The 15,968-nt window shown below is 43.8% G+C and overlaps 1 protein-coding gene across 5 annotated transcripts in view; it reads right to left on the reverse strand.

Annotated features, from left to right (window-relative positions):
• Nucleotides 1-14,249, reverse strand: part of DNAJB12 (DnaJ heat shock protein family (Hsp40) member B12) — a 30,324-nt gene extending 16,075 nt beyond the window's left edge. For 4 of the 5 annotated variants that reach the window (XR_008445664.1, XR_008445665.1, XM_054034629.1 and 1 more), the window contains exons 1-3: nt 13,118-14,249; nt 4,583-4,757; nt 2,949-3,094 (exon numbers count right to left, since the gene is read on the reverse strand). Coding sequence is in view for 3 of the 5 variants with exons in the window: in XM_054034629.1 (XP_053890604.1) it covers nt 2,949-3,094; nt 4,583-4,757; nt 13,118-13,250 (454 nt within the window). In the remaining 2 variants the exon portion in view is untranslated. The remainder of the gene's footprint in view (nt 1-2,948; nt 3,095-4,582; nt 4,758-13,117) is intronic. The other variant, XM_054034627.1, reaches the window with a different exon arrangement.
• Nucleotides 14,250-15,968: the final 1,719 nt, after the last annotated feature.

Below are 15,968 nucleotides of genomic sequence, written 5' to 3' on the forward strand. Positions count from 1 at the left end.
ACCTAAGAGACTAACACATTTATTTGAGCATAAGCTTTCGTGGGCTATATAGCCCACTTGATCAGATGAATAGAATGGAACATATAGTAAGAAGACATATATACATTCAGAGAACATGAAATGTATATATATCTTCTTACTATATGTTCCATTCTATGCATCTGATGAAGTGGGCTGTAGCCCACGAAAGCTTATACTCGATAAATTTGTTAGTCTCTAAGGTGCCACAAGTACTCCTGTTCTTTTTGCGATACAGATTAACACAGCTGCTACTCTGAATCCTAAACTCAGAATCAAGCTTGGTGGCTTTCTTCTTACCCAACATCACCAGTATTAAACACTCTGCTGGTCAAATTATGCCTTCAGTGACATCTATACAATCCCACTGGCTTCACTCTGATTTGAACAGGTGCCAACAAGAACATAATTTGGCTTGCACAGTCTTTATTACTGGTGCTCATGAGTGAGAAGGACACCAAGGATGGAACTTAACTCTCAGGTCCCAATTCAAGGCAATGTTCTGGCCATTTTCATGCTGCTAAAAGGACAGGAAAACAGCTGGAGGCCAACCCCAACCTCCCTGAAAATATTCCCCTGGCAGGTGGGAGTTCCCTGGGTGGCACAGGGGAAGAAGGGAGAGTCAGAATGCAGATGGCTATTCTGGGCTGCTGGACAGTCCTTTAGTAACTGCTGCAGCCCAGGCACGAATTAGTAGCTTTGGGGTCACTCTAGTTTACACTAGAGGCCAAAATGGCTCCCAGCAGCCTCAGAATCCTAAACAACCTTGGCCACACTCAGCTGTGCCTCTGGAATAGGAAAACTCAGGCCCTAGAAGACTGAGGGCTAGTCTACACTATAAGCACTACATCAGTGCAGCTGCGCCACTGTAGCGCATCAGGTGAAGATGCTAGATGCAGACAGGAGAGAGCTCTCCCATTGGCATAATAAAATCACGTCCAGAACCAGTAATAACAATGTTGGCAGGAGAAGCTCTCCTGCTGACATAGCGCTGTCCGCACCAGCGCTTAGGTCGGTGTAACGTACACTACTCGGGGGGGTAGCTTATTCACACCCCTGAGCAATATAAGTTATGCTGACATAAGTGTTAGTGTGTACAAGCCCTAAGATAAGTTAGAAAGGTTGTCAGTTGGGAAAACCTTATTTTATTTGTAAACTAAGTCATTTTACATGGCATCAGTGAAACACAATGAACACAGAACCCCAGGAAACTTTTACTAGAGATGTTTTTCAGAGTAGAACTACACTTAAATTTAAGACTTAATATTAGAGGGAATATTTTCTAGTAAATAGATTTTTAAGCCAGTGACCCCACCTTTTCAAGCATTTGTTTTGTCAGGCTTGTCTAATTTGATATCAACTATTTAATGTGCACAAAAATAAACCTATTTTTCTTAGCACACTGCTCTTTTCTACAGACCTTAATATAATGAGCTAAACTTATTCCTCATGTAACACTACTGATTTTCCCAAAGTGACACCAAGTATTTACCTGGGCCACAATCGATTGCTGAGTATTGATGCTCACTTTGCAAAGTCCCCTGAAAATCAACAATGCAAGCTTTCTAGTTCTTTCTGCTAAGACTGACATAACAGATAAAATTAAGATGCAACATTAACACAAAGGAAAACATTAAGAATCCCGGAAATTAGAGGTGAAAGTTCAGTAATTTAGCCCTTATCCCTAAAAATCAGAACGACTCCCTATATTATGTTTTCTAGTACTACATTTAAGTCTAGTTTTAAATATTCCAAGTGACGGGGCTTCTCTTGGTAAACTATTCCACAACCTAATGGATCTCATTACCAAGAAAATTTCCCTTTTCAGTGTCTACATAGGTTATGAGAATCAGGATCTTTACATTTAGTTATGTTTTGTTTTAAGTTATTGGGGATTTAAAAAAAAATCTTGGCTGGTGTTAATTACATAATTGGTTCAGGTGCACAACTGAGTTTGTTATTTGGGGTTTATATATTGTAATTCCATTTATGATATTTTTGTTTAATTGCAATATTGATGTGTCTGCTGAGAAATCTGGAGTCTTATTAGAGGACTGCTTGGAAAGCTCATTGGGTGGGAGAATTTAAACTATGTAACTGGTTTCTCTGATGCCAGCTCAGAAGAGGACAGTTTTCTGCCAGACACTTTTCCCAATCCCCCTGCCCCCCGGTGATAAATTCAGTTAAACTGTGTGCATTTAGAGTTATACTAAGGCACTTTCTGATACCTGCAGTTATAAGAGACAAGGGTTTCTGTCCCAACTACTGACTCCTATTCCACACAACCTAATGAGTCTGTAACAGGTTGCTGGTCCTTAGGTGCACGTGCACATCCCTGCTCTCCGTTCCAAGGCTTGTCCCTTTAAGACCAGGAAGGTTGAGGGCATTTATTGTCTCCAGGAAGGAAACATGATGGAGAAGGGTCCGCTGACTAAGCATCATGTAACTGCCTGCTGAAAACTGTATAGGATTTCTTCTAGCTCAGTCTGCTGAACACGAGGGTTGAGGAAAGACCCCGAGGAAGTTCCTCCCAGTAGGCCTAAGAGATAGCCAGGAAGGGCTACTTAGGGGGAAAGATGTGTCCTTTTGCTTTGCAGTTAGTTGTGGAAAGTGGACCAGGCCTTTTTTTCCCAGTGTTTGTATTATTTTGAGCTTTGTTAATAAAATGAGCCTAGAAGAAAGGGACATGAACTCAGTTGTTTTGGGAGCTTTATTCTACTTTCCTGGCTGGCAAGTTTGTCCACTGGCTTACAAGGTCCCTTCTTTATTTTTGTTTAATATACATTCAGAAATCAACAACACACCACTCATCAGCCTTCATTTATCGTTTTAGTATCTTTTAGCTGAGGTTGCACTTAGATTGTCACCCCAATACATGACCTTCAGCTTGTGAGGGAGTTGAGTTCAAGAAATAGGAAACATGTTTTTACCTTTGAATGCTTCTGTAGCACCTGGCGCGTGGTTCTTATCTGGGTGAAATTTCAGTGCTAGTTTTCGGTAAGCCTTTTTCAGGTCCTCGTCAGAGGCCTCTCTGTTCACTCCTAGAATTTCATAGTAATCTTTACACTGCTTTACCCTAGAAGTTAAGAGAAATGAGGTGACAGGGGCAGTTAGTTTGAGGTAAGGAGGCTTCTTACCTTTGAATGCATCAACTTTTCAGCATCCCTACATCCCAATTCCAGTTAATATTGTCCTCTGAACTTTGGTTTACTCAATTTTGATTCCTCGGTATGAACCAGTTTATTTCACATACCTGTTTGCCCTGTGCTTTTATTACCAGGGTATCTACAGTCCTTAAAGAACAAATGAGTCAACCCAGTAAAATGACTGCGCCCTCAAGTGGCCCAATGTCACCTTGCATTGGTGTGGAGGCAATTTAAGAAAAGGTTTGACAGAACTAAAACATCGCACCATGACTTGAAACTCAATAAATTCAGGTTCTAGGGGCTGGTTAGGGGAAGCTGAGTCCATGATTTGAGAGCTCCCCACAACAACAGGGACAGATAGCAAGAGTGATCCCTCAAACACTGGGACAGGATCTGGGGGAAAACAGATCTCTCAGATTCAATTAATTCACAGACCAAATTGTCTGTTGAAGGTTTCCACAGGAAGGAAAAAAGCCTGTTCAGGTCATGCAGCCCTATGTTACAGTGGCCTGGTTCATACTACTGTTGTTCAAGGTACATTAGCAGTTCCACAAGGAGTTCTCTCTCCCCCGCCACCTAGACTGCAAAAATTCAGAGCTAAAATATGATATAGGTAACAGAATGGACTCTTCTTAAAAAACGGATTAAGTAGTAAAGATATCCAGAAATTAATCAGCTCAAGATGAGTGTTCTTGTGCAATTCAAACATACCATAGCTTTAAAAAAAAGAATCTACTGATTATGCCTACAATTAAGTTTATCTGCTCTTCGTATTTACAGGGTGGGGGATAAATGACAGCTGAAAACCTGTTTTCAAACAGTATACTGCACATGCCAGGTAAACTTGTTCCAGGCAATTTTAGCAGGCGTTTTACTAAGCATATCACAACATGGAAGTGTGATAGCATGGGAAACCACCACAATGTACCACTATCAGGCTCTCATCAAGAGAGACTCAGGACTGGAATACCAGCAGACACTACAGGTCAGGCCTGATGTGCACTGGCAGAGTTTACTTAATATTAATTATCTGAATTAAGGTGCCTAGAAATTTGAGCCTCAATGTACTAGGCATACATATGGAGTGGGAGGGGGGAACCTTATGCACAGGACAGCCAATTCCAGCCAGGGCTATTAAATCCCTCTAACACTTTTATGTTATAAGCCCATTAACAACTCTCCAATTACCCAACATTCTCAGATAATTCAAAGTCTGTCATTACAGTAACACACATCCCACACAGTTTCTCCATGTATTAAAAAAAATCTGTGTTTCTGCAAGTTTTAAATGTCTTTGAAACACTCTGGAGAACAGACTGATATCATGCAATAAAACCAAACACCGTTGGGGTAGATCATTAATGTCATTGGACAACAAACTATTCTGTCCTATGAATAATGAAGCAGTGACTGCCTACCTCTTAACTGCATCCACCTGATCTTGGGTGTAACCTTTGCTAGTCTCCCCACCTGCCTCCCCATTGGCTGATGGGAAGTCTCCACTCATTTTCCTAAAGTGGGCATTTGTGGACTCCCTGGATTTGGACTGGCCATTGGCTGATTGTTCATTCTTGGTGAGGGATTCGATCAGCACTAAAATTAAAAACAATTGAAAAAGAGAAAAGTTTAGAGATCATCCAAATCACAGAAGCTACATTGCCCCTTTACCCACTGAGAAAGAGGGATCCCTCTTCATCTCTGTCACAACCATAAGGATCCTCCATTCGTTCTTTCCCCTTCATCAGAGATACCATCTTTTCAGCCCAGGAATGCCAGTGTTCTCACTGCTTCTCAACCAAAAGTAGGGGGGGCACAACTTACTGATACTACTACTACTTCAGCAGGGGCAAAGCACACATCCTCCACAGCAATCCCAGGCCCTACCAGCTTGGGAGACAAGAGTCTGGAAGTCACACCAGGGTCCCCAAATTACTAGACATTTGTTTTCTCATTTTCACTTTTTTCTGCCTTTCCTTTAGGAACAAATATTTCCCACTTTGTATTCCATCTTCAGGAATGAATAACAACCTTTAGAGAATGGTACCCTGGGAACAACTTCACATCCATCCATTTAACTCAACTAACCTCCTGACTTTCAGTCCCCCAATGGTTGGTAAGTTACAATACAACATTGCTATCTACAAGGTTTAGAAAACAATCCCATGGGATAGTCACAAATTTGTTAAAAGGGGAAAAAAATAAAGCTTCCTTCTAATTTTCCTCTGTTCCAGAGACACTGTAATGATTCAAATACAGGATGTGCTGAATAACTTCCTTTGAGCACAGACAGCCACAGTACACAGCGATGGTGGTGGGGTTGTGGCTATAAAGTCTAACATCATCAGATCCATAGCAGAATGTGTTGGAAGAGCACTTTGGTTTTTGGTACTGTCTCTCATTTATTTGCAGGATGCAGGGAAGCTATGAGAGCCTCTTTTTCAATTTGTTATAGAGAGGTTTTTCAAATTCACATTTTAAGTCCCTGAGTGGGATGTGCAAGTATTTTATGTATATTGCTCTAAGGCTCTTCTGCTTTAAAACCTCCCCTTCCATCCTCAGGGCTCCATGCTATGGATACCACCTTTCAGACTGGGGCATGGCAGACATAATAATTTAGACCACAGCCCAAAAATGCAGCTCCGTAATTTGCCAGAGCAGGAAGGTGAAGATCATTGTGCTCTGCAGGCATAAAACCACCACTCAAATTCACTTTGTCATCTAATTTTGCAATGTTCACCTTTTTGCAGACAACTCTTCAAGTCTTTAGTTTCTGTATTTCATAAGGCTTGTCCCCACTGTATAAAAAGTATACACACTTAATAAAACTAGAAATGGAAAATAGTATTTACAGACATATCAGTAACTTGAAGAGGTTGCAATCCTTTATCCAGAATCTATACCAAAGAAGGACATTCCATCTACTGCAGTGCCCAAGAGTCTACCTGAATGCACATTTAAGACTTTCTACCATGGGGATATTGCATTTTTTACGTAACAGCAAACAACATATGCAAGCCAGCAGCTGAACTAAGATATCATATCTGCTACACAAAGTTTATGTTTGGGGAAGAAGAAACAGATCAATAATCCTACAACCAATAAAGAGAATAATTACAGAATGAAGGATAAAAAGCAAAGAACACTGGAGGCTAAGTACCTTGCTGAATTGCCTGTTGAGCTTCTGAACCTTAAAATATTTCTTCTTTCAGAAAACTTTGTTAAATAGATCTGACTGTTCCAAAACTCCCCATAGATTATAGTTTACAGACTGCCTCTTTTGACCTTACAGGTGACACCAGATAGGCTGCCTCATTCTTTTTCACATTTCCCATACCAGTTAAATGCAGAAAATCTCAATTAGATTAGACAGTCCCTCTCTCTACAAAAGCAGGAGTGTTTCTTATATTACATTTTCAGGTATGTTGTTCAGTTTAGTTTTTAAAGTCTGAAGCAAGAAGGCTACCAATATTTATTTTGGGAAAACTATTCCAGTCTAATATACCTCATTGAATATCTGGAGAAATTTCTTCACAGTCTAAATTCTCTCTCAATTTCATCTCACTATTCTTATACAGAGAATTCTACTTGATATTAAATTTATCTTCCTCCTTAGTATTTACACTACTCAAATATTTGTAGATCTATGGTCCTCTGCTACTCCTTAGTTAAACTATACATATTTAGCTCTTTAAATCTGGTCTCAAAAGGCAATCCCTCCACCCCCTTTATTTTTTGTTGTTGTTCTCTGAATTCCCTTTAATTTGTCAATATATTTCCAGTAACGTTGGTTCCAAAGCTGAATGTTAAATTCCAGGCTCAGCGGCAGCAGAGTCACATGCTGGGACTACTTCTCTGCTCCATAACATGGTTCCTTTGCATATGCATCCCAAAAATCACAATGCCCTTTTATGCAGCCATAGCACATTGCAAACTCGTGTCAAACTTGCTGTCCATTATTACCCCTGTATTCAGTCAGCATTACTTCCCAGCTCTCTCCCTCCCCATTAGCATGTGTGTTTAGATTACTTTTCCTCAGATGTATTAGTATGCATTTTTCCAAATTAAGTAGTTTTAGGAAAGTCAGCTACCAGTTGTAAAACTACCATAAGCCACTGAAACTTTGTCTAGGCCAGGGCTTCCATCACTGGTGGTGATTTTTTTGTAAAATTCACTATTGTAGAAATTAATTTATATGGTGATAGCACATAGAGAACCAAGTCAGAATCTGAACTATAAAAGAGCTATACATTATTATTATTATTGTGCCAGGCAGCGTACACACATAGTCTACACAAATGACTTTTTGATCTTTGCTAGCACTGATTTCACTAACCGAGTTGTAAGGGAGATTTTTAGGAATCGGACTAACCATACAAAGTCTAAATTAACATCATGTAATTACAGAGACTTCAAGATTTCTCCCCAGCAGCGTATTACTAGGCATGTCACAGAATGTAAAGAAATAGAGCTTACACTCAGCTATGGGCTGTGGGAAGGTGAGAGACACAATAATAGAATGGTTGGGGTTATAGTAGGCACTTTTAAGTGGTACATTAAAAAAAAATTAACGTACCCCTCTTTCCTTGCATCCTAGGACTCTAATCTGTCCGTTTCCACTGACCCATCCATTATTCTACATTGAATAAGCCTTCTGTCTATTCTGCCCTACCCAAGCCAAATATTTAGGCCTGAGTATCACTGCTCCAGGTGCAGGTAAGGATGCCCACACATGATGAGCAAACTGGTATTTATTCACTCTTCAGCATCTGTTTTCCTGATCAGCACCATAGCAAAACTCTTCAAGAAAGCCAAGGCATCTCTGAGGGTGATCCATTCTTGCTGGAACAGAGCTTCTAGGATGAGTTTTTCCACAAAAAGATTACACTTTTTCCTGGGTAATTAGATAAGAAAGGTTAAACACCAACCTTAAGGCAAAAATCACATCAGAAACAGAACAAGCCTATTCATCATGTCTGCAGTTGCGGGAGGAAGCCACACAGGACTAGAGAGAGGCATACAAACAGCCTAGAGCTCCCTACTGTGAAAGAGTTCCCAAAACAAATGGTCCCCCCAAGAGTTCCCCCTCCACCCTCAAAAAAGTTGAGAAATCAAAGCCAATTTTGGTTCTGTCTAAAAAATTTAGAGCAGGAATTCACATAAGTGACAATAAACATATACCAATAAAAGAATTGCTTTCCTCTTTTTTTTTTTTTTTTACTATTCACTTAATTTTGCTAAACGTCAAAGGCATATGTTTACTATTTATTTCTAAAGCTTACACAGACACACATCTGGGATGCTGCATAGTTCAAAATAGCTAAACAAACCCAGTTCAATGGGCCAGACAGTCACTTGCAAAATAAAGCAGGCAAGAAGGAAGATGTGTTTAAAAACAAAACAAACAAAACCCAACAATGTAGAAATGAGATGAATAGACTTTGCAGAGAATCCTAAAGATAGGTGCAGAGGGACTCTGGTGGATATGCTCAATGAGGGAATTCTGTAGCTTGGGTCTGTAAACCAAGAAAGTTCTACTTCCAGCCCAGCGAATGAAATCTCAGGATAACAGTAAAGGCAATTATGTCTATTGCAACTTCCCCAGAGAGACATTAGGGGATGACCATCACTTGTACGTAGCACCCTCAGGCCTAGATCACAGAGGACTTTATAGAATCTCAGCAGTGTAGACTGGGAAGGGCAAGTAGGGTGAGACTGTTTTCTCCCACCTAACCAGGCTTCTTCACTGTAGTCCTGTAGTGATATCATGATGCAGAATGCATCATCAGTCATCTTCATGACCACAATATCACAAACACAGGGAGATGACCTCACAGCCAAAAGAGATGCCAGGAGAAAGAAAGCAATGGGAGTTTGGAAAGTTAGTAGCAAAATACAGAGCTTTTGAGTAATGTCTTTTATCCCATCTTCTCCCTGCATGCAAATCCCTCTCTGTGACTCTCAAAGCCCACCCTGACCTGTGAAATAACAGGCATGTTACGAGCTTTTGACATGTTACTTGAGCAACGTGGCTAGGTTGATATAAATTTTAAGAGAAGACTAGGGTTCAGTCTCCCTTATCAATTGAAGAGCATCCTCAGCTTTAGGATAGGGTGTAAAGCAGGTGTGGAATGTGGCCACTCTGGGCTGTCAAAGGCACAATGACTCTTCTAGGGGAAAAATATGTAGGCCCTGTCTGCTACTGGGTTTCAGTACTTCTAGGGACATGTCTTCACAACAGCTGGGAGGTGTCTACCCAGCTCAGGTAGACAAACACTAGCTATATTCAAGCTAGCACACTGCTAAGTGGCTATGGCAGCATGAGGTAGCTGCCCAAGTACAACCCAATCTGAGGTCCTTGATATATATTCAGGCAGCCGTGGCTGCACTGCTGTTTTTAGTGCACTGGCTCAAGTGTGTACAGGGCCGGCTTTAAGCCGATTCGGCCGATTCCCCGGAATGGGGCCCCGCCCCTAAGAGGGCCCCACAATGTCTGGGGCTGCTGGCGGAGCGAAAAAAAAAAAAAGCCGCGTCCTGCTTCTCCCCCCTCCCTCCAGCGCTTGCGCCGCCACACAGCTGATCAGCGCAAGCCTGGGAGGGCGGGGTGAGGAGGAGGAATGCGGCGTGCTTGGGGAAGACGCGGGGCCAGGGCAGGGATTTGGGGAGGGATCCAATGGGGCAGGAAGGAGGCGGGTCAGGGGCGGAGGTGAGACAATTCGCGTCCCGGCGTGGGGCCCCACACCTGCTAAAGCAGGCCCTGAGTGTGTATGTCTACCTGAGCTGGGAATCACACCACACAGCTCTGGTGGGAAGCAAGTACGAAACCAGAGGGGACAGGTAGAAGTTTTGTTTTAGTGTGTGTTAAACCTAAGAATTTATTCCAAGCATCTACCCTTACTAGGTGAATGAAAGATCTGGTAATGCAGGAATTGGATTCCAGTTTACCCATGTATGCCGATTATGATAGAGGCAGCCGTACAGCAAGTTTTCCTCCTCCACCCTACCAAAGATTTCAACATGAACTTGTTCAGTCATACTCCGGATGTAATTATGCCTCTAATTGGGGGGAGGAGCAGGGGATACTTTATCAAACCTTTCATTTAACACTCTGCTTCTGTCCTAGTTGTCTACTTTCAGGGGTGGGAAGCTGAAAATGAGCTCCCCGAAGACCACAAAACCGCTAAATTGTGTGTTTGGGGGGAGGGGGGACCGACTAGATATTGCAATGGAACAGTGGCAGGACAGATGGATTTTTAAAAGATTGGGGTTTTTTGTTCTGAGTTGCTTAAAAAAATAAAATAAAACCAGACAAAACTTTCAACCTGGTCATGCTGCCTCCATCAAAAAAAGCACTGTTTACAAGTCTATTATGTTTCATTGGCTGACAAGCTATGTAAGTGGTACTTAGGGCTTGGCTACACTTGCGAGTTAGTGCGCAATAAAGGAGCCCCGTGCGCACTAGCTCACTCCCGGTCCACACTGGCAAGGCACGTAGAGAGCTCTGACTCCACGGCTAGAGCGCTCCTGGTACTCCACCTCAGCGAGAGGAATAACATTTGCTGCGCCCCCGCTGGAGTGCCGCAGCACCAGTGTGAACGCGGTGTTGCATTACTGTGCTCTGATCGGCCTCCAGAAACGTCCCATAATCCTCTTAAGTCAAGTGGCCACTCTTGTCATTGTTTTGAATCGCTGCAGGAATGCGGAAATGCCCTTTGAAAGCTCCGTTTGACAGGCCGCTGCTTATCTGCTCTGCGACAAATCAACCATTACTGTGGAATGCTGTGTGTGAGAGAGGGGGTCTGCTGCTGTCTGAACTTACAAGAGAGTATGCTGATATATTCTCAGCCCCGCAAAAACCCACTCTCTCTCCCCCCACATACACACAACACACTCCCTATCACACACTACCACCCCCCAATTGAAAAGCACGTTGCAGTCACTTGCATGCTGGGATAGCTGCCCGTAATGCACCGCTCCCAATTCCGCTACAAGTGCTGCAAATGTGGCCATGCCAGTGTGCTTGAAGCTGTCAGTGTGGACAGACTGCAGCGCTTACCTTACTGCGCTCTCCGAAGGCTGGTTTAACTCAAAGTGCTCTACATCTGCAAGTGTAGCCATGCCCTTAGGTCTTGTCTACATGGGGAAGTTACAGCAAAGTTCATGAGAAATAGCTAGGGTGTGAATTCAAAGCACAATAGCTGTTCCACACTAGCTCCCTGTGTGGACACACTTATTCTGCACTAAGAGTATCTTTTTGTGGATTTGGTTAAGCCACTTCCAAAGTATATACACAAGGAGCCAGTGTGGAATAGCTGTTCAGCAATAGTTTTTCGGCATTAGTTATACCAGGCTTTTCCCCTATGTAAAAAGCTGTAAAAGTAGAGGGGACAAAATCCCTCAGGTAGAACTTCACAGTGTCTGGTGGTTTTATTTCCAGTAATTATTTAACACTACTGCCTATTCCTGAAACAGCGGAGAACAGTCCATTCCTGAGTGAAGCTTCTATGTAACATGATGCCATTTCTGCTCTCTCTTTCCCTTTTTCCCCCACAGTTTTCCCCTCAGCACTTTTCAGGAAGAGTTTCATTATTTAAATCCTCAATTCTCAAGTGAGAGCTTGATGGGAAGCAACTCTAGACCCTAAATGTTGCCAAATAACACGCCACCAGAGATACACCCTCAAATCTACAGCCACATGTCCACATATAATCTGCCTAACATCACAATATTTAAGACCCAATAATTTTCCAAGCACAATTTCACTCAGAAGCTTATCAAGTGTCTGTCTTCATACTTCACCAAACTGTATTAATTAGACTTTTTTCAGCAGAAATATTGTGTCTTTTCACTATTAAGAAATGGACTAAGCTTAAGCACATAACATTTTTCAAATAAAGGCTATTATATTGAGCAAAGATGCTCATCCCAAAGAAGTCTGAACCAACTCAACAGGAGGTGACCTTTACACATAGGAAGGACTGTATTTCTCTATTATACCTCATTATGTGAAACATCACCTGTTCTAGACTCAAACTTCTACACACCCAAATCTGGTGTTATTTCACTGTCTAGCTTTATACGAAGTTTACACGTTTGTAGGTCCATAGTAAACCCAGATTTTCAGAACACAGTTTACACAGAGGAAAGGACCGTAACAGCATGCCATGTTTCCTCCTTCACTTCTGATTGAGAAGTTCAGTTTGGGTCTGTCACACCTTTGGCCGTTAGAGGACAACATCACCCCAAACATGTGCAGCAAAATAATAGGTACAGGATTGGGAAATACGGATTGACATGGGATTAGCTGCCCCCATGCCTGGGTACAGAGGGCTAGGGCAGCATGGACAGTGCTAGGACAGCAGTTTCCTCCCCCACCCCATTAGCCAGGTTGGCCTTTTCCCCTGACAGGCTGGGGTGGGAGGGGCTGCGAAGGTTTGGGGCACTTCCAGAGGGAGGGGCAGCGATGGGGAGCGGGTCTGTTGGTGGGTGGGACGAGTGTGCAGGCTGGTTGGGGGCGGAGAGCTAGGGGATGAAGGAAGTTGAGCGTTGGGGGCTCCCTAGGGGCAGGGGAGCGACGGGGTCTCTGGGGGCGGGGAGGCAGACGGGGGGTTCCGTGGGGGGGGGCTGGTATCCCCCAGCCTGACGGCGCGGTGCCCTCTGGGACCTGTAGTCCCTCGCGCCCCAGTAGAGTGGGGTTCGGCCTCCTGTCCCAACGCAGAGGGTCTCGATTCCGCCCCAGCTCCCCCATGACTCCCCGCGGTCACAACCTAGTTCTACCCACGGGGGACTCCCACTGGAACCCCCGCCGCCCTTCCTGCCGGGCAAGCGAGGACTCCATGTCCCATGATTCCCAGCGCGGCGGGGCTCAGTGCGCAGGCGCAGTACAGGTGACAGGTCAGTAGCGCCGCCGTTCGCGCCGCAGGCCCCGGCTCCCCCGCGCCCCGGACCCCGCTCACCGCGGACCCGCTGGGAGGGGTAGAGGCGCTGGGCCTTCTCCAGGAAGCGGAGCGCCTTGTCGGGCTGGCTGGCCTTGATGGCGGCCACGGCGATGGCAATACAGCGCTCCGCCTCGTCCCTGTTGGACTCCATGGCGGCGGCAGTGGCCGAGACGGGAGGAGGGGCCGGCGCTCGGCGATGGCGTCACCCTCCGAGTGCGCGCAGCAGCCCCCTGCCGGAAGTTCTAAGAGCGACCGGAGACCCACATCTCAGAGTTACCGTGTGGGAAGGAGTAGCGGCGGAGTTACCGTATTGGCTGGTATATCAGCGCATACTCTTAAGCTAGGTCACCCCATAGGCGATACTGAAGAGACGCGACGTCTCCAATGTCTAGGGAAGGGCTGGGAGTCAGGAGGCTGCTGGGCTTGAGCCGCCCTATGTGTTGCTATGGGACCCTGCCTATTTCCTTGCCCTGCCGTATGCCTTGGGTCCCTCAGGGGCAGGAGGACAGAGAAGTCATGAACATTCTTGGCAAAATTTATTTCTGGTTTTGTCAAAATGTAATTCTCATCAACATGTTGGGGCGGCTCTGATCCTGCAGCTGCCCTCACTGTGCAGGATTCAGGGGCCAGGCCCAGAGTGCCATTTTGTTATTAATGCAGGGGGCGAGAGACATGCGCACCACCCCTACACACATAATGCATTATTGTCATGAAGACTCTGCTGTTGCTGACATGTACTTTGCATCAGTATTACATGTACATGTAATATCAGTCACCGTCCTCCTCTAGAGCGCTGCAGAGACTGGGCTAAGACCTGCACAATGAGTCCCTGCTAGAGCAAGGCTCAGAACCCAACCTCCTGACTCCCGTGGCCAGGGCTAATGGCTGAACACCTCCCACCATTGCACTTCTCATAGTGCCTGATGGGCAGACTAAATTCAATCATATTTTTCTAAAAATAAGTGTTTTCCTCTTCTTCTTATCCTTCACTGAGGCAAGGACAATGTGGAAAAGCTTCCGAAGAAGCCCATCAACTGTTTTCTGCTGTCCCTTAAAATGTTGTTGTGTAGCAGGTTGTAAACACCATTCTAGCTATTCTCTATTCATAGTCTTGGCTTCTCTCTCAACTGCCCATTCTTTTATATAGGTCCAGATTTACTGATGTGTTGTTATTAGGCATTAATAAAGTTACCTGTTCTAATAACTAATCTACTAAGACTGTCTGCTGTGTCAGATCCTTCCATCTTATTTGAAATGTAGGTCCCTCAAATATATGCTTAATTTAAGTCAATAGGACTATTCACATGAAAAATTTAAGCATGTGCATTGGCACTTGCAGGACCAGGACTTTATAAGACATTTTCTTTTTTGCTTTTCTGTATGCTATTACCCTACATTCCTAAAAAATTAGGACTTCAAGTTAACCTAACATTAAGCATCACATTATTCCCACTAAAGTGTACTGATGCATGAAGATAAGAGAAATATTTATGCCAGCGTTGGCAGCCAGGTCACCTAGGAGAAAGAAAACTCTGATTTCAAGCCAGAGGTGTCAGATATGTTCATATGAACTAATGTCCATGGTGAGGGCGTTCCCTGCAGGTGATGTACAATAGCCTTGCCTGACTATCGTAACTAGGCCAGGGCTGCTATAATTAAAGGAGTAAGTTGAGAAGTGTGTGTTGGAATGTAAGAACGCTAACTGGAAGAAGTTTGAAGCTAGGTGAGGACTTTGAGAGAAGAGTAAATGTGGCATGGGTATAAGAGACCAAATGGAAAGGTTGCAAAGCCACAATGCTGGTGGAAGGTTACAAAATCTACTATTTATGGAGTTCAACTTCCCCAAATGGTGTTGGAGTTATTCTGGATGAAACCACACTGAGCCATGTGTTAGAAGTTACCAGAAGGTCGGACCAACTGATGAGAGTTAAATTGCGTTGGCAAGAGATAACTATCTACATAGTAAATAGGTATGCACCACAGTTAGGAGAGGATCAAAAGGTAAAAGAGGAGTTTTTTTAATTAGTTGTTGTGCCTTATTGGAAACATACCCTGCAACAAGAAGATAATTATTGGAGCAGATTGAAATGCACGTTTAACTGTGAAAACTGGATCTGAAACAATCCATGGAGGGTATGGCATTGGAACCAGAAACTCCAAGGGGGAAATGGTCTTACAGGCTTGTCTGGCACTGGACTTTGTGATTGCAAACTCACGTTCAGAAGAAGGAAGCCTTCTCATAACTTATGCCCGTGGTAGACACAAGTCCCAAATTGATTTCTTTTTTAATAAAAGGAAGAGAGAGATCATGAATAATCAACTGTAAGGCAATACCTGGGAAGTTCATTGTAAGTCAGCACAGACTTCTCCTTATGAACTTCAGAATGCAGAAACCTCAGAAGCATCTGAACCTCTGGACACTGGAGAGGCCTAAGTGATGGAAAACCTTTAAACAAGCAGTAATGCATAGACTTTCTGACTACACAGGGATGTGTAGAGAATGGCTAGTTCAAAATAAAGTCAACTTTGCTGGAAAAGGCATATGAAGTTGTAGAAGTGACGAAACCATTGCTGAACAGGATAAGAAGGGAGGCTTGGGGCTGGAATCCTGAAGTTAATGCATTTGTTGAGGAAAAGAAAAGGTAACCTTAAAAAAAAGGGAGGCAGGTAGATGGCTTCAGCAGTGATAAGATGGCGACATGGAGACAAAAAAAGAGGCCAAAAGATGTGTTGACAGCTAAAAGCATGGCCTGTGTCAAGCTGTAAAACTGAGTAGGAGGATATAAGGGAGAGAAGAACATCTATAGATTCACCTGGACAAGAGGGAAAATTATGAGGAATGTGAATGAGTTTGCGTACATTAGAAATG

This window comes from Malaclemys terrapin, chromosome 7 (assembly GCF_027887155.1).
Source record: "Malaclemys terrapin pileata isolate rMalTer1 chromosome 7, rMalTer1.hap1, whole genome shotgun sequence".
NCBI classification, from domain to species: Eukaryota; Metazoa; Chordata; order Testudines; family Emydidae; genus Malaclemys; species Malaclemys terrapin.